The sequence below is a fragment of the Hypanus sabinus genome, chromosome 25, assembly GCF_030144855.1.
Source record: "Hypanus sabinus isolate sHypSab1 chromosome 25, sHypSab1.hap1, whole genome shotgun sequence".
NCBI classification, from domain to species: domain Eukaryota; kingdom Metazoa; phylum Chordata; class Chondrichthyes; order Myliobatiformes; family Dasyatidae; genus Hypanus; species Hypanus sabinus.
The window spans coordinates 9,255,880-9,282,564 of record NC_082730.1 but is presented as its reverse complement, the minus strand read 5'-3'; the positions used below and the strand labels follow the sequence as shown (position 1 = coordinate 9,282,564).

Here is a 26,685-nt window from a genome sequence, read left to right as displayed (position 1 = left end):
CTCTGACTAAATAAATTCCTCCTCATCTCCATTCTAAAAGAATGTCCCTCTGTTCTGAGGCTGTGCACTCCGGTCTTTGACTCCACCACCAGAGGAAACATCCTCTCCACATCCACCCTATTGAGGCCCTTTGAAAAATTTCAATGAGTAATGTACTTTGACAATGAATTTATGTTGAACTATTGAACTTTGAACCCTTCTGCCTCAGCAGTTCTCTCAGACTCTGGTTTTGATTTCCATTGGAATGATCCAGTCCCATTGCAACTACTTCAATAGCTTGGCCAACAACCTCCGAGACTCCTCAGTGATGGATGCCCCCAAATTCACAGGGAGCAGGATTCGTTAGTTTGCTAAGGCTCGTCTCTCTCGGAGATCCAACTGCATCTCCTGGCAGATAAAGCCAGTGATGGACGACTCTCAAGAGTGCGTGCGAATGCGCCAACCTCATCCGTTAACATGGCACCAAGCTCTGCAGATGGCCCAGGTCTCAGGTCAGGAGTTATTGAGCCTGGACAAGTGCAGCCATTCTACTGCAATAAATGGGCGACATTGTCTGCCTGGAGAGAGGTAAACAGGGCTGCTTTATTTAATCCATTTTAAATTCATAATAAAACTATTTACAATATGAAAATGTACATGGGACGGCTAGTAAGTTTGCAAATGATACCAAGATTAGTGGAGTTGTGGATAGTGTAGAAGACTGGTAAAGAACACAATGTGATATAGGTCAGTGGCAGATATGGGCAGAGAAATGGCAGATGGAGTTTAACCCAGATAAGTGTGATGTGTTGCTCATGATAGGGGAAATACATGGAGACAGTACACTGTTAAGGGCAAGACCCATATCACTGATGCTGAGCAGAGAGATCCTGGGGCTGAAGTCATTGTTCCATGAAAGGTGATCAACAATTTTTTATGGAAAGCTTGATCTTATTAGTCGGGGCATTGAGTTCAGAAGTCAAGAGGCTCTGTTTCAACTTTATAAAACTCTGGTTAGGCCATGTCTGGAGCATCGCAAACAGTTCTCGTTGCCCCATTATAGGAGGGGAGTTCTGATAGAGGTTTATAACATTATGAGAGGCAGAGATAGAGTGGACAGAGAGTATCTGTTTCCCAGGGTAGAACACCAGAGGGCGTCCATTGAAGGTGAGAGGGGGTAGGTTCAGGGGGATGTGAGGAGTAAGTTTTTTACTCAGAATGGTGGATGCCTGGAATGCACTGCCTGATTTGATGGTAGAGGCAAATACATTTGAGGCTTTTAAGAAACGTTTAGATTGGCACATGAATGTGAGGGAGATGGAGGGATATGGACATGGTGTAGTTAGGAGGGATTAGTTTTGGGGGGGGGGTTGATTTACATTTTAGTTAGTGGGTCAAAGGGCCTGTTCTTGTGCTGTACATTCTCTCTTCTAGGAATAATCATGCAGTGCATTTTGAGTCTTACATTCATAGTCTATGTATTAAGTAGTTTTCACTGCATTTCTTAAAATTCTTAATGACTGTTGCTACTTGTGTGGCCCCCTGAAGTTATGACATACAGCATGTCAGGGAAAATAAACCTGGTTCTGATTCTGGTACCTCTGTTATTTGTGTGTTTGATCATCTGAATCATTGACCTGAGACAAAACCCCTATGTGAGCTGGCATGATTAATTAATTGGAATCGGCACAAATGGTGGTGGAGTTGTGGGCAGTGTAGAAGGGTGTCATGGGTAACAACAGGACATAGAAAGGATGCATAGCTGGGCTGAGAAGTGGCAGATGGAGTTCAACACAGAAAAGTGCCAAGTGGTTCACTTTGGAAAGTTGAAATTGAAGGCAGAGGACAGGGATAATAGCAGGGTGGAGGAACAGAGGGAAGTTTGGGCCCACATCCATAGATCGCTCAAAGTTGCCATGGAAGTTGCTAGGGTTATTTAGAAGGTGAATGGTCTGTTGGCCTCCATTAATCAAGTGTTTGATTTCAAGGACCTCACACAAGGTAATGTTGCAGTTCTATTAAAAAAAACCTGGTTAGGCCACACTCGGAATATTGTGTTCATTTCTGGTCGCCTCGTTATAGAAAGGGTGTGGAAAGTTTAGAGAGGGTGCAGGGAAGAGTTGCCAGGACACTGCCTGGATTTGAAAGTGTGCCTTATGAGGATAAGATGAACAAGCTGGGGCTTTTCTCTTTCAGAAGGAGGATGAGAGGTGACTTGATAGCAGTGTACAAGATGACAAGAGGCACTGATGAGTGGGCAGCCAGAGACTTTTTCCCAAGGCAAATTGCTCACACAAAGGGCCATAACTTGAAGGCGATTGGAGGAAAATTCAGAGGGGGTGTCAGACATAAACTTTTTACACAACAGTTGGTAAGTGTGTGGAACGGCCTGTTGGGGATGCTAGTAGAGACGGATACATTAAAAGCATTTAAGAAACTCTTTGATTGGCAGATGGGTGATAGAAAAATTGAGAGTTATGTAGGAGGGAAGGGTGAGAATGACTTTGAGTAAGTTATAAGGGTCAGGTGAGAGTATTTTTGATCATTCCAGATCAGGTAAACTTGTTCACCCACAGATCAACATCAACTATAATGGAATAAAATCCGAGTGTCAAATGGTTGCGGTGAAGAGAGACCGAATGACTAGAAGTCCCAACCATTAACCACAGCCCACACTGCACCACAAAACGTGGAAACTTGATCTCCACAGCCACCTGAGGACCCACCAATAGACAATCCCCTGGGAGAATATCACACTCAAATTGAGTGATCGTACGACTATGAAACGTGAAACATTCTGACATAACGGTGGACTTACTTTCTATGTAGTTGTAGCTGAGGTAGAGATGCTCCAACTTTGGGTTAAAGACTGGTATGGAATTGAGTTTGTTGTTGCAGAGGTGGAGACCAAGGAGAGATGACAAATTAAAGGTGCCATTGGGAATTCCCGTATCTGTCAATTGGTTGAAATTCAACCTCAAAAACGTTAACTGGTGCAAATTCTTGAAATAATTATCAGGGATTTGACTGATCCGATTCCTATCCAGAAAGAGCTGGAAGATGTGCGGAGGTATGGTTGGGGGCATCTTCTTCAGGGAGTTATGAGCCAGGTTGAGTTGCATGAGGCTCTTGAGACCTTTGAACGTGTTCTTATTGAAGACTTTGTCTGGCAGCTTATTGTGGTGAAGGTCCAAGAGGGTCAGGTTGCTCAGTCTTCTGAAGCTGCCCGGGGGGATCTTGGAGATCTGGTTCCTGGCAAGCCGAAGTTGCTCCAGGCTGGGAGGGAGGTTCGCAGGAACTTCATCCAACCTGTTTCTATCCATGTACAAGAAGAGGACCTTGTTCAGGATGTTAAAGAGACCCTTGTCCACTTTTCGACTGGAAATCCTGTTATTGTCCAGGTTAATCCATTTGAGACCTGTTGCATTCTGGAAGGGGCCCTCTGGCAAGGACTCAATGAAGTTGTTTTGGAGGTAGAGGTATTCGATCCGAGGTGGAATGAAGGGCACCACCCTTAGGTTCCGACTGTCGCAGTAGAGAGCGTTGGGATGGTCAGGGGGACACAAGCATTCCCTTGGGCAGTCTGGGAAGACGGACACTGGGCCTGGAGGGAGAGGCGGCGGCAGTGTTGTAAGATGGTTTGGTTCCTCAGGTTCAGAGAAGAGAGGCTTTGTTGGTTTTGGGGGTTTGGGAGGCTTGGGGAGCTTGGGAAGCTTGGGAAGCTTGGGAGGTTTGGGCTGTTTGGGAGGCTTAATCCGACGAGCCTTCATTTTGGGTGTTTGCTGCTGACTGTCCACCACCATGGTCAGAAGAAGACCGATGGAAACTATGTATCCCAGATACGTCATCGTCCAGAAGAAATTATCACTGTGAAAGGAAGAAAATGACACCGTAAGCTGATGTCAGATTTTGCTTTGAGACCAACATAGAGAGATAAAATAAATCTGATCCAGGCTCTCTAACTGAGGTTTTTAACCCAAAATGGTGACGACTGCTTTCCCATTACAGATGCTGCTCCAGCTGCTGAATCCCTCCAACAGACTGAGAGTTGGCTTGTAATGCCACACCTGCCATTCTTGGTGTTCGCCAAAGTTCTGCTTAATTCTGATCTGTCTTTTGGAGCCAGCTACAGGTACAGCAGGAAACAGACCCTTCAGCCCACCCAGCCCATACCGACCACCAAGCACCCATTTTTACACTAATCTTAGCCTGATCTATTTAATCTAAGTAACACATATGTACACTGGAGGAACTCAGCAGGGCTGCATCAGCATCAAAGGGGAGGGGGGGAATAAACAGTCAATATTTTGGGCCAAGACCCTTCATCACGACTTGAAAGGAAGGGGGAGGAAGCCTGAATAGGAAGGTGGGCATTCAACCGGTGCGCAAAAGACAAAAAACTGTCCAAAGGCGAGAAGGAGTACAAGCTAGAAGGTGATAGGTGGGAACGGGAAAGTGGGTTAAGGGGGTGAAGTAAGGAGCTGGGAGGTGATAGCTGGGAAAGGTAAAGGGCTGTAGAAGAAGGAATCTGATAGGAGAGGACAATGGAGCATGGGAAAAAAGGATGGAGGAGGAACACTAGGTGGAGGTGATAGGCAGGTGAGGAGAAGAGAAGGGGTAAGAGTGGGGACTGGAAGATGGTAGGGGAAGAGGGAGGAGAAAAATTACTGGAAGTTAGAGAAATCAACGATCACCAGATGGAATTTGAGGTGTTGCTTTTCCAGCCTGAGTGTGGTCCCATTATGGCAGTAGAGGAGCCAGGGAGTGAAATGGTGGAATGGGAATGGGAACTGCAATTAAAATGTTTGGCCACCGGGAATCTTACCTGATCCTTATTTTACCTCAAGATTGTTTATTGTCATTCTTTAGTACACAAGTGTAAAGGAGAACGAAATGATTGTTACATGGGATCTGAAGCGGCATCAAAAAATACAATAAAACAGAAAAAAACACAACAAATATAAATGTGAAAACAGTCCTATAAAGCATAATGTACGAGTAATCATAAAGTAGCAGAGCATGGGGGGAGGATGAAGGCTGTTGAGCAGAGCAGTGGCTGATGTGGATGTTGTGATGGTGGGGTGGATTAAAGGGAGGAGATGTCGAACAGTCTGATGACTTGGGGGAAATTAACTGCTTTTGAGTCTGGTGTGGATGCTGCACAGCCTCTCCCCTGATGGGAGAGGGACAAACAGTCCACGAGGAAGGAAGGTGAGATGCTTCGTGATATGCTGGCCTTTTCCAACACCTTTCAGAGAAAATATTTGCTCTTCTGGGCTTTGAGTGTTGGATCAAGTGATGTGAATGTGTGAATGGCAGTATTCCAGTATAGAGCTCCTTCAGTATGTCCAGTGTAGATCTCCTTCGAGCAGCCTGGACCTAGTGCTGGTCCTAACCGGTGAAGCAACAAGGTGGCTGGATGTACTGTCTCCAATCTATGGCACGTCTGAACATGATTCTTCTCAAGCTGAGAAACCGCTCTGTGATCTCATCACTCGTAGTGCGATGGACACAGTCTGGAATCCGTCTCCACACACAGTACAGGGTCTCATCTGTGCCAGAGGCAGAAGGCAGATGCCATTGACACCAAGATCTCTGCGGTGGCTACACCCAATATTGAGCATAGACTGTGCAAACACTGGAGATGTCCCATGTAAGGAGCCTGAGACATCCAATCAATGTTCTGGGAACATCTTCTTCCCCTCTGCCATCAGGGAAACAGCCATGAATGTATGAACATGGTATCACTATTCCTCCTTTCCACTGTCTGTCTACCTATCTATCTATCTACTGATTGATTAACTATAACATAGTAATTTTTATGTCTTGCACTGTATTGCTGTCACAAAATAATAAATTTCACAACATATGTCAATGATCCTCCAGGAGGACCATAGTCTTGTCGAAGGGTTTGAACAATGACCCAGAGAGCTATGCTGGCTGGAGTTGGGCCTTTATGCTTTGGCTCTTGGTAGGGTCACCCAGGCCAAACAGGTCAAAGGGTAGAGGCCAGACTAAGAGTGGTCCACCGGTCCTCCAGGTTTGAGGATTCAGCTCAGGGCTAGCAACCCTGACTGGTAAAACAAACCTATTACAGAAAGAGCAATGAAGAGTCCTTCTGCATCTGAGTGTGACGGTATTCCTGAGTCTCCACCCGGGACTTGCATGACTGACAGTAGTGAAGGAAGCCCAGAACACAGCCAGGGATGGCGGACCTTCACTGCTGCCTGAAATGCCAGCGACGTAACAAGCAGTAAGTGAGAAAGTATGTCAGTGAAAATGAACCTGATTTTGATTCTGAGGTAGCGACTGCTGACTATGCAGGGTGGAGTTTTGTTATTACCAATCATTACAGTTTTCAAAGAGTTTTGACAGTCAAAGACATTTCAAAACTATCAAGATTCTAGCAGTTTACCTATAAACGTTCAAATCACAAACATATTTATAATAAAATTCATTACATCTTGTCTTATCACTTAGAAATAATTTAAAACACTGCAATATATTTAAGAAAATATCACACTTTCTCATCTGTTAGATGGAACCTGCATTGAAATATGACTTCACAAATTCATAAGGCACTAAAAAAAGCCCTTCACCCTATCAGGTCCTATCAGCCATTACCAATCTTCTACTCTATTCCTACCCTAATGTATTTCAATTCTCTCCCCAGTTCCATCAATACTTTGAACTGGGTTCTGTTGCTATCTCACTGGCAGGCTGCCCTGCTGTTGCATACTACAGTGTCATAGAATCATAGGGACGGACAATGTTCCCTCTAAGCTGCTTGTATAATGGCCGCACAGTAACTGAAACACTCCCGCGCACCTAGCCTTCGTTGTCGTGCAGCTGGAATTTTAAAAAATTTAGCGTTTTATTAAAGTTCCGTGTAGTTTTCAGGTCATGTATAAATTTCCTGCTCAGGGCAGTGACTGTCCGTGCAACTGTTAAAAGAAGATTAGAGGGAAAGCTGCTGAGGAAACAAGCCCTTCAGATGGGTTCCTCCTGTACCTTTCTGGTTGCTCCAAATTCAAGCATTCTTTTGCCCCTCCCCTATCACCACAGGGCTTGAAGGTTGGAATGAGATGACATGAACTGCACGAAGAAACCAGTGCGGGAGAGTTGTTAAAGTGGAGAAACCATTGCACTGGGGCAAGTGCACTCTCTCGACCTCCAAAGTCCCTGTGGTATGTCATACACGTGAAGGATTCCTGAATCCCTGAGCAGCTATTGTATGATGGGCTTTTGCTGGGCAAGAGGAATCGAGGCAGGACCCGTAAGGGGTTCGAAGACTGCATGAGAGCTAACATTGTACACGCCGGGCTGGGGCAGAGTGTGCGAGATTACAGTGGCTGGTGAGCCTTGGTTAGAACCATTCGTGGTCTGGAGGAGGGACCTGCCCAAGGGAACTCTGCCCAACCAAGAAGAAAAGCAATAGCAGCGACTTCTCTTCCAGATCCAGCACAGTTTTCATGTCCTTACTGTGGACGTCTACGTCATTCACAACTCGGGCTCAGCAGCCATCTACGAGCACACAAAGGAACTGCACAAATCTAACTCTTACGGTCAAAAACAGTGAACAACCAATCAGTCCAGTGTCTGGAGTCTCTTGTCTCTCCTCTTTGTCTGGGCTTCCCTCCCGAGGTCACAGAAACCAGCTGTAGGTCCTGACACAGAACCCCTCTGAATTCAGAGAGATCTGCACAGGGTCGAGCAATAGGAAAGTTGGGATTGCATTGGCTGACTGACCCCCCTCTGCATTATAAGTTACAAGTTAAAGTCTGTCCCGAGCCTTATAGGCTCATCAGGCCGGTGCTTATTCTGGTTTCCGTGGCGTAAAGCGACTGAGAGTACGAGACTCCCCCCCAGATAGGACACCAGTCTATCACGAGGTTAACCCCAGCATTTTGCCAGTACCCATTTTCAGCTGGGTGGACTGGAGCGATGTGTGGTTAAGTGCCTTGCTCAAGGACACAACACACTGTCTCGGCTGAGGCTCGAAATCACAACCTTTAAATTGCTAGTCCAACGCCTTAACCACTTGGCCACGCGCCGCACCCACATTATAAGTGGGCATTAGTTTATTATTGTCACACCTGTCCTGTCCTGGGATTAGAGGACTGTGTATGTGCGTGGCAGAGTGGGAGGGTGGAATGGGCTTTGCCTCTCTGTTGTTGCTTTGTTGTTTGGTACGTTCTGTTTTGTTGTGTTCTGCGTCATTCTGACGTGCTCTGTTGGCACCGGAACGTGTTGTGACACTTGCGCGCTGCCCCCAGCACACCCTTAGCTGTTTTGGTTGTTAATGCAAATGGCACATTTCACCATTGTAGTGGTAGTTAAGGGGGAGAGGTAGTAGTAGTTAATTGTGTTATTCCTACACCGTTCAGTTAGCCACTCCCACACAGGAGGAGTTCACATTCTGTACAAGCAGCGTTGTCAATAAAGTTCAGCTGAGTATCCTGCGTGCTGGTGTCTTGAACTCTGTTCTGTCCCTCAATAATGAACACATCAACCGTAAATTTCAATTTACACGTGATAAATAAATCTGTATTGATCTGAATCTGATTCCGCCAGCTATACAGATCATATCAGTGTATTGAAATAATTACTACCATCATTATGGGCTGTGTCATATGACACGGGCAATCATGATCTCTTGACCATCATTCTTCTTGGCAAATACTTGTACAGAAGTCATTTGTCATTGTCGGCCTGGGGTGAGTGGACTTGTGACGTGCACCAGCTGCTCATACGACCATCCACCACCTGCTCCCATGGCTTCACGTGACCCTGACCAGTGGTGGGGGGCGGGGGGAGTGCTACACCTTGCCCAAGGGTGACCTGCAGGCTGGCGGAGGGAAGGAGTGCCTCACGTCTCCTTTGGTAGAGACGACTTTCCACCCTGGCACTCATTTGAGATACTACAAAGGAGAAAACAATAACAGATTGCAGAATAAAGTGCTACAGTCACAGAGAAAGTACAGAACAGATAAACAATAAGGTACAAGGTAGAACGAGAGATCAGGACTTCACCTTTATTGTCTAAAAGGTCCGTTCAATAGTCTTGTAACAGCAGGACAGAAATTGTCCTTGACCCTGGCATTCTCGGGCTTTTGTGTTTTCTGCCCAATGGAAGTGGGGAGAAGAGAAAGCATCTGAGGTGGAAGGGATCCTTGACTGTAAACACAAGAGATTCTGCAGATGCTGGAAGTCTTGAGCAACACACACACACGAAGTGCTAGAGAAACCCAGCAAGTCCAGCAGTGTCTTGGCTCAAAACAGCTAGGTTTTTTACTCTGCCTGGTGTGGTGGCAGAGGCAAATGCATTAGAAACATTTGAGAGACTGTTAGATAGACACATGAATGAAAGAAAAATGGAAGTGATATGTGGGAGTGAAGGGTTAGATTGATCCTGGAGTAGGTTAAAGGGTCAGCACAACATTGTGGGCCAAAGGGCCAGTACTGTGCTGCACTGAGTTATTTTCAATGAAACATTGACTTTTTATTCTCCTCTATAGATGCTCCCTGACCTGCTGAGTTCCTCCAACATTTTGTGTGGGATCCTTGGTTGGTTGTTTTCCCGAGACAGCAGGAAGTGTAGGCAGATTCCCTGGAGGGGAGGCTGGTTTCGGTGATAGACGAGGCTGCTGAAACAATGTGAGGATTTCAGCCCACCGTCTTCTGCATCTGGATCCACCCAGCAGAAGTAGCCACAGAAAGCCAGCTCAGTTAAGGTCACTCAACACCGCTGGCTTTTTAACTAATTTCTGACTTCTCTTTCCGAATTATCTCAGTCCTCTCTGTGTCCAGGCTGATTAATTCCTTCTGGCTCCCCTGACAGAGCTCATTCCAGCCGAGCGGGGACCTTTGCTGCACGCAATGCGACAGGAGTGACTCAGGTCTGGCAAGAGAATGAGAGAGACCATCTGGTGTGTTGATCTTATAGAACAGCTACTGTCCAATCAGGTATAGAATTAAAATGCAATGGAGTTTAACACTGTACACCACCGCATCCAGTGGCAGAACAATGCAGCCAACTTCTGTGCTGAACCTGAGGATTACAATCTTGCAGTTTTGGTTCAGTTGTAGCTACAGTTTGTATCCTCCACATTGGCGAGGTCTGTCGGAAATTGGGGGCCCGCTTCGTCGAGTACATCCGTGCCATTGGACAGAAGTGAACTTCCTGGTGGCCAAGCATTTTACTTCTGATTCCCTTTCCCATTCTGACATGTCAGTCCCTGGCCTCCTCGCGTCCCAATGAGGCCATTGTCTGGATAACCTGATGGTATGAATATTGATTTCTCTTTCCAGTTAAAAAGAATTTCCCTCCCCCTCCCTTCTTCTTCTATTCCCCATTCTGGCCTCTTACCTCTGCTCACCTACCTATCAGCTCCCCCTGGTGCCCCTCCTCCTTCCCTTTCTCCCATGGTCCACTCTCTTCTCCAATCAGATTCCTTCTTCTCCGACCCATCAGGCTTCACCTCTCAGCTTCTCGCTGTCCACTTTCCCCTACCTCCATCTTACTATTCTGGTGTCTTCCCCCTTTCTTTCCAATCCTGATGAAGGGTCTTGGCCCAAAGCATTGACTGGTTATTAATTTTCATAGCTGCTGCCCGACCTGCTAGGTTTCTACAGCATTTTGTGTGAGTTGCTATAGTTTTGGTTAGGCTGTTAAGGGAAAAGCAACTCCCACAAAATGCTGGAGAAACTCAGCAGGTCAGGCAGCATCTATGGAGATGAGAGAAGAGTCTTCAGTTCCCACTGACACAAACAGTTTGGGTTATTTTCTCTGAGGCTGAGGGGAGAGCTGGTCGAAGTTTATAAAAGACTGGCAGGCGTAGATCAAGTAGATAATCAGAGACTTTTTCCCAGGAGCAAATATCAAATATTACAGTGCATAGCTCTAAGGTGAGAGGAGGCTTAAGAGGCAAGTTTTTGTTATACAAGGAGGGGTGAGTGTGTTGGATATGCTGCCATGGAGAGGTGGGTGTGATTGAAGCTGGTGCAAAAACAATATACAACAGGCCCTCAAACAAGCAGGGGATGGAGGGATATAGGCCTCGTGCAGGCAGGAGGAATTACTTTACATTGGCTTTTGTGCACCGAAGGGCCTGTCCCTCTCCTCTATCTGAGACAAGAGTCGTTGACGAGAATGGTTTGGACCCAAGTGCTGGGGTATCGGAAGCAAGGATCGAGACACAGTATCAAACTGGATCGAGAACTGAGCACTAAACAAATGTTAGGCAAAATCACTAGTAGGGTTTACGATTGAGCCTTGAACCTCCATTCAGGTGCTCTTTAAGTACTCAATTATTGGCACCCAAAACGTAATTGCCAATTAGCTGGAAGGTCCCGAATCCTTAAAGAGGCCGTGCCAGATATCCATACTCCAGAGAGCTAGAGTGTCGAAACCCCGGGAGCTGGTGTGGATGGGTGTGTGTCGTAACACTATTCTTATTACAACACCAGAAACCCTGAGGAGATCTCCCCTCAAGTGGTAATGAACTAGTGAGATGGTGGGGGGGGGGGATACCGAAGGAGGAGCAAGGTGCTCCTTCCCTCCACTAGCTTGCAGGGGGAAGTGTAGCAGCTGCTTAGCCCCCCGATCAGGGTCACGTGAAGCCGCGGCAGCTGGTACACATCACAAGTCCTGGTTATGTGACCACTGACACCAGGCAGACAATCTCTGAAGAATATTGATCATGGCTGAGGTCACCCGTCTTATAGACTCTGCCCAAGAAGAAGGCAATGGCAAACCACTTCAGTAGAAATATTTTCCACAAAAGGTCATGGTCATAGATGACGATCACCCAGGTCATAGGACACAGCAGGTAATGATGTTGATAATGTACACACACAAAATGCTGGAGAAACTCAACTGGTCAGGCAGCATCAATGGAAAAGAATAAAGAACCGATGTTTTGGACTGAGACCCTTCATCAGGACTGGAAAGGAAGGAAGCAGGTAATTCCTCTCAGGGATCTCTTTTTTAAGAGAAGACTTAAAGGGGATTTTCTTCCAAAAGGTGGACCATGTTGTCTTTCACATCCACACCCTCACCAGAGCCTGGACTGACACCTTACTGCCCTATTGTCCTGTTTATTATTTATAGTAATGCCTGCACTGTTTTGTGCAGTTTATGCAGTCCTAGGCAGGTTTGTAGTCTAGTGTAGTTTTTTTCTGTGTTGTTTTTTACATAGTTCAGTCTGGTTTTTGTACTGTGTCATGTAGCACCATGGTTCTGAAAAAAAAGTCTCATGTTTACTGTGTACTGTACCAGCAGTTATGGCCGAAATGACAATAAAAAGTGACTTGACTAATGTCTAATCTGGAAGCCGGCATCTCTGCTTTTACGGGCACGGGAGTGCACACCCAGTTACATGATGGACAAAGAACCTGTCTGCTCAGAGGCTGAAGTGTGACCCGTTAAGTCATACTTGGCTCTAAAGAGCATCTCCACAGCTGGGATTTATTTTCCTGTCAGTATGATGTCAGTCCACATGTTTATGGAGGGATCATGCAGACTTTCAACCTGTTAGTGGTGTGTGCCCGCTATGGGCAACTCCACAATAAGTTTGTTGTTTCCTTTCCAGCAAACCTTCCCAGGTGGATAGTTACTCAAACTGAAGCAAGTTCTGGGAAGGAGATTGAACACCATTTGGCACTAAGCCTTAACAATTGGTGTATAACATCTTTCACTGGGTTTTATTGCTGTACTCATCGCAATGTTGTCCTCTCCACCGATGCCTCGAATTGGTGTTGTACATCATTTGATTTCTGCTTGTGGGATTGTACTTTGTGTAACTTTGTTGTCATGTTCCCTGGAGAACATAACTGTTTTCATACAGAGCATTACAAATTACAGAGTGCGTTAAAGTTCTCAAATTGTTCTAGAAAATTACAAGGCTTGTTGCAATTCATTGTTACAGCTGCACTTGGGTTTGCGATTGTGCGGCAAAACTCTGAGTTTCCTCAGTGGCTAGCTGGATCAGCAAATTTACGGATGACATCAAGATGTAGTGGACGGCGAGGAAGACTATCATGGCTTGCAGCAAGATTGGGATCAGCTGGAAAATGGAGCTGAAAAGTGGCAGACGGAATTTAATGCGGACAGGTGTGAGGTATTGCACTTCGGTAGGACCCACCAGGGTCGGGCACTGAGGAGTGAGGTAGAACAAAGGGATCTGGAAATACATGTCCATAATTCATTGAAAGTGGCATCACAGGTAGACCTTTATCACAGGTCATAAAGAAAGTGTTTGGGACTTTAGCCTTCATAGATCAATATATTGAGTACAGGAGTTAGGATGTTATGTTGAAGTTGTGGAAGACATTGGTGAGGACTAATTTGGAGTACTGAGTGCAGATTTGGTCACATACCCTCAGGAAAGATGTAAATAAGGTTGAAAGAGTACAGAGAAAATTTACAAGGATGTTGCCAGCTCTGGAGGACCTGAGTTATAAGGAAAGATTGAATAGGTGAGGACTTTATTCCTTGGAACGTAAAAGATTGAGAGGAGATTTGATGGAGCTATACAAAATTCTGAGGGGGATAGACAGGGTAAATTCAAGCAGGCTGGGTGAGACGACAACTACGTTAAGGGTGAAAGGTGAAACATTTAAGTGGAACATGAGGAGAAACATTTTCACTCAGAGGGTGGTGCCAATAGACTGGTCCTGGACTTATTTCCACTTGGAATAACTAACTTATTATCCTTTAATTATTTATGGTTTTATATTGCTATATTTCTTTATGGTTTTATATTGCTTGGTTGATGCGACTGTAACGAAACCCAATTTCCCTCGGGATTAATAAAGTATGTCTGTCTGCCTGTCTGTGAGAATGTGAAATGAGCTGCCAGCGCAAATAGAGATTGCAAACTCAAAAACACTATTTAAGAGAAGTTTTGGATCGGCACAGGGAAAGCAGGGGTATAGAAGGCTATGGTCCAGGTGCAGGTCAATGGGAGTAGGCAGTTTAAATGGGTTGGCACAGACTAGATGGGCTGAAGGGCCTGTTTCTGTCCTGTACTTTTCTATGATTCTGTGACTCACAACTCAGTAACCCAGGTTCAATCCTGAGCACGGGTGCTGACTGTGTGAAGTTTTCATGCTCAGTCTGTGGTCGTCAGGGCTCAAGACTTACAGCATCTGCAGGGTCTCTTGTGTTTACAGTGAAGGATTTCTCCCACCTTGGATATTCTCTTTTCTCCCCCCTCTCACTGGGCAGAACAAATTGAAGCCTGAGAATGTCAGGGTCAAGGACAGCTTCTATCCTACTGCTTTCAGACTATTAAAAGACTTTATAAACAATAAAAGTGAACTCCTGATCTCTCATTCTACCTTGTCATGACCTTGCACCTTATTGTCTGCCTACACTGCACTTTCTCTGTGACTGTAACACTTCATTCTGCATTCTATTATTATTATTTTCCCTTTGTACAATCTCAATTAGGTGGCAGGGTGGAGATACATCTCTACCAAAGGAGGTGTAAGGCATTCCTTCCCTCTGCTAGCCTGCAGGTCACCCTTGGGCAAGGTGTAGCACCTACTTAGCCCCCAATCAGGGTCATGTAAAGCCATGGGAGCAGGTGGTGGGTGACCGTATGAGCAGCTGGTTCATATCACAAGTCCTGGTTATGTGACCACTGACACCAGGCTGACAATCTCTGAAGAGTATTGATAATGGCTGGGGTCACCCATCTTGTAAAGACACTGCCCAGAAGAAGGCAATGGCAAAGCACTTCTGTAGAAAAAATTTGCCAAGAACAATCATGGTGATGGAAAGACCATGATCATCCAGATTGTATGACAAGGGACATAATGATATTGATGGATATCTCAATACACGAATATGATCTGTATGGACGGCAGACTCCCATGTGGGAGGGGCTAACTGAGTGGCTTAGGAGTAACACTATTAACTACCACTACAATCACCATCCCATGCAGTGCATTCCAGTCTCTATATAAAAGAAAACTTGCCTCGTTGATCTCCTTTGAACTTTGCACCTCTCAATTTATGTGCATCAGACATTTTAACCATGGGGAAAAGATACTGGCTGTCAATCTCTGCCTCTTATAATCTTACAAACCTCCATCAGATCTCCTCTCAGCTTCTGCAAACAACTTGAATGTGGGAATGGAAATGACAGGATTGCTCTGAAAGCTGGAATTAACTCGGATGTCCTTTGCTATCACAAGAAAATATAGGAAGCTTTGTAGCGGTGTGCTACACGCAGCGCTAAAATTACGACATGGAGTCGGTAACTGCAGTCGAAGGAAAAAACTTTATTCCAAAACTTCGGCCTCACTTTTAAGCCTCTGTCAACCTGCCCCCCATGGCGCAGAGGCTCCAAAGCTCTGTGCTCGCAAACCCCCGTAGGCTATCTCATTGTGAGTCGGTTCGGATACGCCAGGAAAAGGGTCGCCACAGCTTAAAGCAACCTGTTCAAACTGCAGCAACAAGACTCGAGACTGAAAAGAATCCTGAAGAAGGGTCTTGGCTTGAAACATCGACTGTTTACTCTTTGCCATAGATGCTCCTGACCTGGTGAGTTCCTCCAGCATCTTGTGTGTGTTGCAAAGAAAGAAAATTGAATCAATTTAAAAATAATCTTAGTTCTACATAAGCCTCTAGTAATCTTGCTCCTCTGTATATTTTTGTGTCTATCCTCTTACACCCCTAATCGTAATCTTAGATCTGCAAATACTGGTTTGCTTAGTGTTCCTGGAGCCAAGCATATAAGAATTTGTGGTGCAGCCTTTTGCTCTTCTGTTCCAAAAATCTGGAATATTCCACCGACTGTGACTCAGGCAATTATTGTGGAAAGTTTCAAAACACTTCTAAAAACCTAATTTTTAATTTGGCTTACTTACAAGATTTCTTAATGCCTGTTGATTATAATTATATAATTTAGTACATTCAATTACATTTTATTCTTTGTAATGTTTGTCTTTATTTATTATTTTTAATTTTGTCTTGTTTTTATGACTATTGTTTTATCTTTACAATCTATGTAATGCACTTCGAGTCTGCGTCTTAATGTGTGAAAGGTGCTAGCTATATCAATAAAGTTATTATTATAATTATTATTAACATCTTATGAGAAAGAGGAAATTCTCCCAACTCAATGCTAAATTTTTAGTCTGCACTTCTCAGCTTTGATTACACAAAGAGTTTTGCCCGAGTGCCCAGAACTGTCATTACATTAATTTCCCGAAGTGGTATCCAAACAGTGATGCTGAAAGATTTTCCTTTATAAATAAGCTGACATTCATTTTCAAGATACTTTACAGAGCACTTCCATTTCTAAATTAGGACATTAAACCATGGAATTGTTGGAGAAAATTAGTAAATCTTTTGCTGTTAGATTTTTGGAGCAGCTGACATTGAAATGCCATTGCAGTCATCAACCAAATGTGGTGATGTTGAAGTTTAGTGTGGATAAATATATCAGTTTGTCATGCAAAACTTATCTGAAGTTTCTTTTTCTTTTTAATCTTATTTAACTGCGTAGGTTGAAAAGCATAGAGCAGGGCTTCCCAACCTAAGCTGCATGGAACCCTTGCTTAATGGTATTGGTCCATGGCATAAAAAAGGTTAGGAACCCCTGGCACACAGGATTATGGCAAAACATCCAAATAACACATTGTGTAGGTTATTTATTAATGCATGCAGTTACTTAAAACCATAGAACATAGAACAATACAGCACAGTACAGGCCTTTTGGCCCACAATATTGTGCTAACCTGAACTTACTCCAAGATCAGTTTAACTCTTCCCTCCCACACAGGAAGCCTTCCATTTTTCTTATATCCATATGCCTACCTAAGAATCTCTAAAAATCTCCTAAAGTATCAACATCTACCACCATCCCAGGCAGTGCGAGCCAGGCACTTACCACTCTTGTGTAGAAAAACCTACCTCTGACATCTCCTCTTAACGATTCATCCACTGACCTTCAATTTCCCCTCCGGAGTGATGATCCCATCTGTTCTATCTTCCATGTCTTCATGGTTGGGGAGGCGGAGATATGTCTCCACCAAAGGAGGTGTATGGCCCTCCTTCCCTCTGCTAGCCCACAGGTCACCCGTGGACAAAGTGCACACCCACCCCCCCCCCCAATCAGGGTCACGTGAAGCCATGGGGGCAGGTGATGGATGGTTGTATGAGCAGCTGGTGCAGATCACAAGTCCTGGTTATGTGACCACTGACACCAGGCAGACAGTCTCTGAAGAGTATTGATAATGGCTGGGGTCTCCCGTCTTGCAAAGACACTGCCCAGAAGAAGGCAACGGCAAACCACTTCTACAGAAAAATTTGCCACGAGCGATCATGGTTATGGAAAGACTGTGATCGCCCACAAATATGTCCTGACTTCTGATGAAGGGTTTTGGCCTGAAACATCAACTGTTTACTCCCATTCATAGGTGCTGCCTGAGCACATTGTGTGTATTGCTCTAGATTTCCAGCAACTGCAGAACCTCTTGTGCCTTTGAACATGTCGTCAGCCATTCCATTAAGAAGAAGTCTCCTTCATCCCCCCTCACAGCTCCTGCTCCTTCCTGGATTTGTATTGCCCATGCACTCAGACACGGGCAGCAATGGTAGTAGCTTAGCAGCAGGCATAACGTTTTACAGCATTATCAACCCTGGTTCAATTGTCATCCTTGTTTGTAAGGAGTTTATACATTCCCCCATGAGCAAAACAATTTCCTCCAGGTCTTCAGCTTTTCTACCACATTCCAAAGGTTAGGAGGTGATTTGGTTTGTAGGTTAGTAGGTTAATCATCGCTTTCCATCTTATCCAAGTCCTCGGGATTTTAAAAATCACTATGAGGTCACCCCTCAGTTTCATTCATTCTGAGAAAACAACCACTCCTTATAACACAAGCCCTCCAGTTCTTGCAAAATATTCTATAGATTGTTTGGCTACATCATGGCCTGGTGTGGAAACATCAATGCCTTTGAACGGAAAGTCCTACAAAAAGTAATGGATATGGTCAGTCCATCACGGGTTAAGTCCTCCCAACCATTGGGTACATCTGCATCAAACGCTGTCGCAGGAAAGCAGCTTCCACTGTCAGAGACCCCCAGCACCTAGGGTATGCTCATCTTGTTTCTGCCATTAGGATGAACGTACAAGATACTCAGGATTCGCACCACCAGCTTCAGGGACAGTTATTATTCCTCAACCATCAGGATCTTGAACCAGAGGGGATAACTTCACTCAACTTCACTTGCGCCATCATTGAAATATTCCACAACCAATGGACTCAACTTTCAAGGACTCTTCATCCCTTGATCTTTATATTTATTGATTATTTTTGCTTCCTATTTTCATGTTTGCACAGTTTGTTGTCTTCTGCTTGAATACCCCAGTTGGGAGATCTTTGATGGATTCTGTTATAGTTATTATTCAATAAATTTGTTGAAGTGTACCCACAAGAAAATGAATCTCAGGGTTGTATATGGTACCCTCATAATAAAAGGTACGGTGAGCTTTGAACTTGAACATCATTAAGGATATTTTCTGTGCAGCTCTCTAGTTTATACAATACCAAAATACCTTAATAAACGATGCTGACTCTGAACAAGGACAGAAATACTTTGGGGTGTTTCTTTGAAAGATGTCAAACATTCTACTTCTCAATCCAATCAGATTTTGGAAACCAAATTAAGACATGAATAATTTAATCAGGAGATCAAGAAACCAAAGTCCACGCCATTGAGCAAAACATTTCCCTGGTCACACGAAGAAATTAAAATGCGTGTCAACTTTTCAATAAATAATGAAGTGAAGGAATTAAAAATAGGCAATCACATAAAACCAGTCTGATTATTAAATAAGGTGCTGCTCAGCACTAAGTTACAATCAATAATTAAGTGAACAGTGCAAAAAGAGGAACAGTGAGGTAGTGTTTGGGCAGCACATAGCATAGTGGTTAGCACAACGCTTCACAGTACGGACGACTCAGGATCAGTTCCCCCTGCTGCCTGTAAGGGCAAGGATGTATTGATGGGGCTTTATAAGGCATTGGTCAGACAGCACTTGGAGTATTTTGGGTCCCTTATGTGAGGAAAGATGTGCTGGCATAGGAAAAGGTCTAGAGGAGGTTCACGAGAATGATTCCTGAAATGAAGGGGTTAACGTATGAGGAGCGTTTGATGGCTTTCTGGAGTCTTAAGAAGAATGAGGGAGGATTTCCTTGAAATCTATTGAATAGTGAAAAGTCTAGATAGAGTGGATGTGGAGGCAATGTTTTCCATAGTGGATTAGTCAAAGACCAGAGGGCACAGACTAAGAATAGAGGGACCTCCATTTAGAACAGAGTTGAAGAGGAATACCTTTAGCCAGAGGCAGTGAATCTGTGAAATTCATTGCCACCAACGGCCAAGGCATTGAGTACACTTACCACAGAGGTTCAGAGGTTCTTGATCAGTCGGGGCTTCAAAGGTTATGGGGGAGAAGGCAGGAGAATGGGGTTGAGAGGGATAATAAATCAGACATAATGGAATAACAGAGCAGACTCGATGGACCAAATGGCTTAATTATGCTCCCATGTCTTATGGTCTTATGAACACTTTCAATACGCGATGCCTCAAGAAGGCAGCATCCAGCATTAAGGACCCTCTCTATCCAGGACGTGCCTTCTTCTCATGACGACAATCGGGAAAGTACCGGAGCTTGAGACGCTGTGATGCTCTTTCATTTGGCCGTATCTTGATGTAGAGTTGAATGATAATTAAACTTGAACTTGAAGACACAAACTCAACATTTTAGAAGTAGTTTCTTCCCCTCCACCATCAGATTTCTGAGCGGGTCATGAACCCATGAACACCACCTCACTATTTAGCTCTTTGTATGTGATATTCAATTGTTCGTTTTATTTCTTATTTAATTTACAGAGATTATTTTATGATTTGCTCTGTACTGCTGCCGCAAAACAGCAAATTCCAAGACATATTTTCAGGGAAAGTAAACCTGATTTTGATTCTGACTCTGTAACATGAGTAATAACTTGCACATTTATACACTGCAAACGCAATCCAATTTTATTGGATTTCAGTGTTGGAATAAATCATTCCTCTTTTCATTAAGCATTTCTCTTTCAGTTCCTTTATAAAAACAGTCCAATTTCAAACGCAGTTTTATTTTTTTAAAGAAATCATAGCAGGCATTTGGCAGATGAGTCTGTGCTGTGGGATCTGGCTCTGAGATGTTTCACTGTCTCAGGCCTTGCCTCCTGTTACACCCTGATGGAGACGCAGTGGAAGGCATGAGGAACACACAGGATGGTTTTGACATTAGCGTGGAACTTAAGAAATGCCTGGAGACCCACTGGCTCATTGTTCTAGTTGTGCAAGTACATCAATCCACATTTTTCTCAGCGCTAACCTCCAAAAACTTGGACTGGAGCTCAAAGAGAAAGTTCCAGAGAAGGTCTGCTGCTGTTTTCATGCAGTTTAGGTTTTATGTTGCGCATCTCCAGTGTCTGCTGAAGGCTGCTATCTTTGATTCTTCTGGCCCAAAGCTCAACGCTGCTTTGTGCACCCTCATCTGCTGTGAGTCCTGCCCTGGACTGGACAATAGATGCTCTATCAAGAGAAAATAAACCAAACTCAGCCTTGCACCACTGCACTGAGAGAAGACATGCTCCAGTGAAGGTCCGAACGATGCCAAACGTGGAGTTGCACCAGAATCAACCAAGACTTTCTCACTCGTTCTCCCCTGAGCTGGTTGTCCTCCAACAGAATCGGGCATCTCAAGGGCAAGCAGGGATGGGCAATAAGTGCAGGCTTAGAGGTGATGCCCACATCCCGCAAATTAATAAATTTAAGACAAGGTTTATTATCCCTAACATATAATATGAAATCTGTTATTTTATACCAGCAGTATGGTGCGAGACAAAAACTTTATTATACGTTAAAACATAAATAAGTCATGCAAAAGAGGAAAAGCAAGGTAGTGTTCAATGTCCATTCAGAATTCTGATGGTAGAGGGGAAGAAGGTGTTCCCGAATCATTGAGTGTGAGTTTTCAAGGCTCCTACAGGGTCTGGCAGACTAAAGACAGCAACTGGTGAAATAGTTTTATGTTCAGGGAGGGATGATGGTCAGCATCCTGATGGTGCGGCTGTCATTTCTGAAGAAAGGCATTGAGAAGTGCTTGCTGGAGTGGCAACCAATCAACAGATGAGAGTCAGGCGGAAAGGGAAGCGATTGAACATGACTGTGCAATGTATGGGGATCAGCCAAGTACAGTGTCCACACAAAAGTGAAGCTGTACCAGATCTGTGTTCTGTCCACACTCTTCTAGGGCCAGAATGCTGGTTCATGACAGAGAATGACCTTGCCAGGCTGTCGTCATTCCACACCATGTACCTTTAGAAGATCCTCCGTATTTTCTGGCCAGGAAAGATCTCTAGCCACACCCTACTCCTTCAGTGTCACCAAGAGGACATGGCCACCATCATCATGGGGAAACACTGGAGATGTATTGGACATGTAATGAGAGGAGAGGCCAACTCCATCATCAAGGCAGCACTTCATTGGACACTCTGAAGGGTGGAGAAAGCGCAGGAGAGCAAAGACAACTTTGTGCTGTTCCATAGGCATAGAAATGAGGACCCTGAACCACACCTGGGGCACAATAGAGAAGGTGGCTAAGGACAGACAGAGATGGAGGACGTTCAGTGCTGCTCTAAATGCCAGCGGTGTAACTGGCAGTAGCTATCTTCAGGCTCATATACGTCCTCCTGCAAATACTTAAAGTAGAGGTTATTAGGCTATTGATTAGTAATGACATCAAAGGTTGTGGGGAGAAGGAAGGAAAATGGGAAAATAAATCAGGCAGGATTGAATGGTGGAGCATACCCAATGGGCCCAGTTGCCTAATCCTACTCTTACGTCTCATGGTTGTTGATGATAGTAATGAGATGTGGGCATATCCCAGATGGTGAAGGACTTTCATGGTGGATGCTGTCTTCTTGAGGCACAGACCATAAATCTGTAGAAATTTTCTGGAGTCTTTGGTGCCACACCAAATCTCAGCAAATTCTTAATGAAGTATAGCCACTGTCATGCCTAATTCTACTCTTATGTCTTATGGCGGTTGATGGTAGTAATGAGAAGATCTTGTGGCCATATCCCAGATGGTGAAGGACCTTAATGAAGGACACTGCCTGGTGAAGATGTCCCCGATAGTGGGGAGGATTGTGCCAGAGAGAGAGCTGGCTGAGCCTACAACCCTCCAGCTTCTTTTGATCCTGCACATTGGAGCCTCCAAACCAGACTGATGCAGCCAGTCAGAACGCTCTCCACTGTACATCTTGAGAAATTTGCTGGAGTCTCTGGTGACTTACCAAATCTCCTCAATTTCCTAATGATGTATAGCTGCTTTCATGCCTTTTTAATCATTGCGTCAACATATTGGGACTGGAATGGATCTTCTGAAGTGTCTATTTTTTCAGGAACTGCAGGGCAGGGGACATACTTTAGCTTTGACTCTCCTGGGCAGCAGGGTTCAAGTTGATTGGCCAGTTTCTGATCTTCGTTCCGAGAACCACTTCAGAAACTTCAGCGACTTTGTGAACAATGACCCAGCATCACTGCACATTGGCCAGGAAATTCTTCTTCAGGACATGTCGAGCACTGCGTTTCTGAGCTCACAGCCATTGCCACGTGCCTGTACCTCGAGGACTGTGGTAGACATGCGTTGCATCCCATGTGGAGTTAGAATCACTGGTTGCTACAGCACAGAGTGAGGCCATTGGACTCTCACTGAATGAGCACTGACTCCCAGTCGATGCAGCTTACCAGTACCATACTCCCACTCTTTCCTTGTGCTCCTAGAGGCAATGTACCTGTCCAGCTTCTGTTTGTCCCATGCAATGATTCACAATGACTACGGACGCTCTCCGACATGAATCAGGTCCAGGTGAGCATCAGGGAAGTTTGACGGGTGTGACCCACAGCTCTCACCCCGCAGTGGGAGGGGTGGGTTTCAGAGTCTCTGCCTGTTCTCCACTGACGCCACAGAGGACTCAGCCCGATCGCAACGAGTAAAAGGGAAGGCAATTCAGTCGAGACCCTCCAGGTCCTCATACTGTGGCACCACCTGTTGCAGCCACCCAGGGGATGAGGCAAGGAAGCGGTGTGAAAGCACATTGAAATCCATGCTAAGTTAAAAGCCCATCCCCTGTGGGCTGCCTGCCCCCCTCCCACTCAGTACTGCTCCCCAGTGTTTGCTCCCTATGTCTGCAGCTGACCCTTGGTGCTGAGGCTTTATAAGACAGTATTTAGAGTACTGTGAGCAGATCTGGGCCCCTTATCTAAGACAGGATATGCTGGCATTGGAGAGGGTCCAATGGAGGTTCACAAGAATGAAAGGGTTAATGTATGAGGAGCATTTGATGGCTCTGGGCCTGTACTCACTGGAGGTTAGAAGAATGAGGGGGGATCTCATTGAAACCTCTCGAAAACTGAAAGGCTTTGAGGGACCTATAGCGGAGGAGTCCAAGGCCAGAGCGCACAGCCTCGCAATTGAGGGATGTCCATTTAGAATAGAGATGAGAAGGAATTTCTTTAGCCAAAGGGTGATGAGTTTGAGGAATTCATTGTCACAGGCAGTTGTGCAGATCATGTCACTGGGTATATTTAGGGTGACGTTTGATAGGTTCTTGGTTAACCAGGCATCAAAGGCTACAGGGAGAAGTCAGGAGAGTGAGGTGGGAGGGATAATAAATCAGCCACGATGGAATGGCAGACCAGACTTGATGGGATGAATGACCTAACTCTGCTCCTATTACCCAGTGGGAGATGAGGAACTGCTACGTGCTTATACCTATGGAAACATGGCTTTAGGACAATGTCCCATGCCTCATCAATCTTCAGGCCTTGCCACTCAGGCAGTTGTGTAAATATTATTTTCTGGTTGTATATGCTTTATTGTAACTATATGTGGTGTGTGTAACTGCATACTCTTTACTGTTTTTGCAACTTGGCCCCAGATGAATGATGCTTTGTTTTGCTCTATACATATGTATGGCTGAGTGACAATAAAGCTGAACTTGAACTAGCACCTTGTACTCCTTCCCCTCCCTCCCCACTCCTGCCCCCTTCCTTTACAGCCCTTTGCTCGGCCAGAAATGTTGACTATTTCCCCCCCTTATCCGCTGCCTGACCCGCTGAGTTACTCCATCATTTTGTGCATGTTGTTCCAGATTTCCAGCATCTGCAGGCACACTTGCGTTTACACCAGGCATTTTATTATCAAAGGGATCAGCTGTACTCTGAACTGAGATGCCACAAAAGTAACATCTCCAGAACGACTATCAATGGGGTAATGTCACCATCAGTAACATCACACAGTCCACCCCGGCTTGCAGAAGATTACACTTACTTACTTATTTCAAGATACAGCATGATGGCAGGCCGATTACACCTACTTGTCCTATTAACCTACTACCCCGTATAACTTTGGAATGTGGGAGGAAACCTGAGCACCTGGAGGAAACCCATACAGTCATGGGCAGGATGTACAAACTCCTTATAGGCAGCGGCGGGAATTGAACCTGGGTCGCTGGTGCTGCAAAGCGCATCGTTAACCGTGCCACCTCATGTGCAACTCTAAACCTTCCCCCTTCCCACCCCCTGCTGATTCAGAAATTCTCCTAGAGAATCAGATGGGAGGGGTGGGTGCTGAGGAGAAGTCAGAGAGTGGATTGTGTCTGGGACTCTGTGCCCGACACAGAGAGTACTGTGATGGCAGACACCTTCACCACTTTAAAGCAACGCTCTCAAACAGCCAAACCCAACAAAACTCCAGACTAAGAGCAGAGAAGTGGAAGTTATACAAATAAAACTATTTCTGGCTGCCAGAAACGATGGGATGAACAGCCCCCTTCTATAATTTGACTGTACCAACTAATGTCTATACATCGCCTGGAGAGAGTAACATTTATCCCATCAAGTGTGCAGTCTGCTTACTAGGAAACAGTTTTAGGAACAGCTATTGTGCCTTATTTTTGCTACTTGAAGGTGCATCGGTGACCCTTTCTGGAATGGATGAGAAAGTTTCCAGTGTTTTAACCAAAGTCTGAGGGTCACAACAAACAAAAGGACGCAATGGTTGAGCTTATAAGCAGAGCTCGGTGTAACAATGACTTGTTCAAAGTTCACAAAGTTCGAAGTACAGTTTTTTTTAAGTATGTATACAGTATACAATCTTGAGATTCATCTTTATATCATCCTGCAAGAACGGAGAGAGATATTCTTGAAGCACCTCTACATAACAGAAACAACAAACCCATTGACAACTAATTACAACAAACTGCTCTGTGAGAAAAACACCACTTGTTCCCCTTTATTTCTGGATATTCAGAGTTCAATTAAGTTTAGTACTGGTATCAAAATGTAAACAGGAAGACAGTAAACATCAAAACACTGGAAGAACTTCCCAAAAGTGAAGTTAAAGTATTAGCTGGTTGAGTTATGAAGTCCCTTTCAGTACACAAATCTGACCAGGTGACTGAAGTTTCATGTAATATAGAAAAACCGACCAAGTTGTTTGTTTCTTCGTAAGTTATTCCTGTTAGAACAGAGAGAGATATGTTTGCAGCACCCCTGCTTAACGCAAACAGCAAACTCGTTGGCAACTAATTACAGCAAACTGTTCTGTCAGTAAACCACCACTTAATTTTATTTGGTTAGTAACACTTAATGCCAAACACTGCAATATAAGTTAAACTTCAGGGAGAAAAACTTTCTCATGTTTAAGCATTTTTCAAAGCTTTGCTAAAGAAAAATACTCACACAAATAAAAATGTCTTTTTTACTAAAATAAATGGTTCCAGAATTCTCTGTTTTCTCGATACATTCCTTGAATATCTATCATAATATTGCAATCTATTTAAGTGCAATGTTAAACTTGTAGAAAATTGTGAGCTTACCAGTCTTCCTGAAACAGTCCGTCTTCTATCTGCACCCTCGACTGATAGTGCAGTATGTTTTTGTTATGTTTCAGTATGATTCTAGTCCCTCAGTCTCCATCAGAACAACAATGCATCCTTTAACTCCCAGCCAATTCCTTGAATCCACACCCCCCAAAATCCTCATACGCTGACTCTCTGATTTAATAACGTTACCTCAGAGAAATAAACCATGCTTTCATCACTCCATTCCCTGCATTCTTTCCGATGTTTATACTTCATTTCATTCCCAAATGCCCCCAAAAGATCTGGGTGAAGAATTCTGCAGGGGCCGATTAAGAGAAAATTGAAGTGGCCTTTCAAACTTCATTAAGGGACTAATTCTCCTTATTTTTCAGGGGAGCAGTTTAATTCCAGCTGTGAATACAGCTTTATCCTAAATGGCATGCAGACTTCCTTGTGAGATCTTCACCTCTAAGGTTTTACTTCCACCAAACTGATCAAATTATTTGGCATTTCTCCAAATGAAGGAGAGGACAAAAGCAAAATTCTTTCCTCAAATTTTAATTGTCTTGGCTCTTGGGAATTTTCTTGAAGGAACTTATGTTGGCTTTTGTACAGTGGGTTCTGCCAGCATTTGACTTAATCAATATATAGGCACAGAGTTATACAGAGCAGAAACAGGCCATTCAGCCCAACTAAGCCTGCTGTCCACCAAGCACCTACTAACTCCAGTCACAATTATTCCCCCTAAATTCTAATCAATTTGGA

General features: G+C 44.5%; 1 protein-coding gene across 2 annotated transcripts in view; it reads right to left on the bottom strand.

Annotated features, from left to right (window-relative positions):
- prelp (proline/arginine-rich end leucine-rich repeat protein) overlaps positions 1-26,069 on the bottom strand; it is a 40,409-nt gene extending 14,340 nt beyond the window's left edge. For both annotated transcript variants that reach the window (XR_009507891.1, XM_059950035.1), the window contains exons 1-2: positions 25,936-26,069; positions 2,798-3,846 (exon numbers count right to left, since the gene is read on the bottom strand). Coding sequence is in view for 1 of the 2 variants with exons in the window: in XM_059950035.1 (XP_059806018.1) it covers positions 2,798-3,827 (1,030 nt within the window). In the remaining variant the exon portion in view is untranslated. The remainder of the gene's footprint in view (positions 1-2,797; positions 3,847-25,935) is intronic.
- Positions 26,070-26,685: the final 616 nt, after the last annotated feature.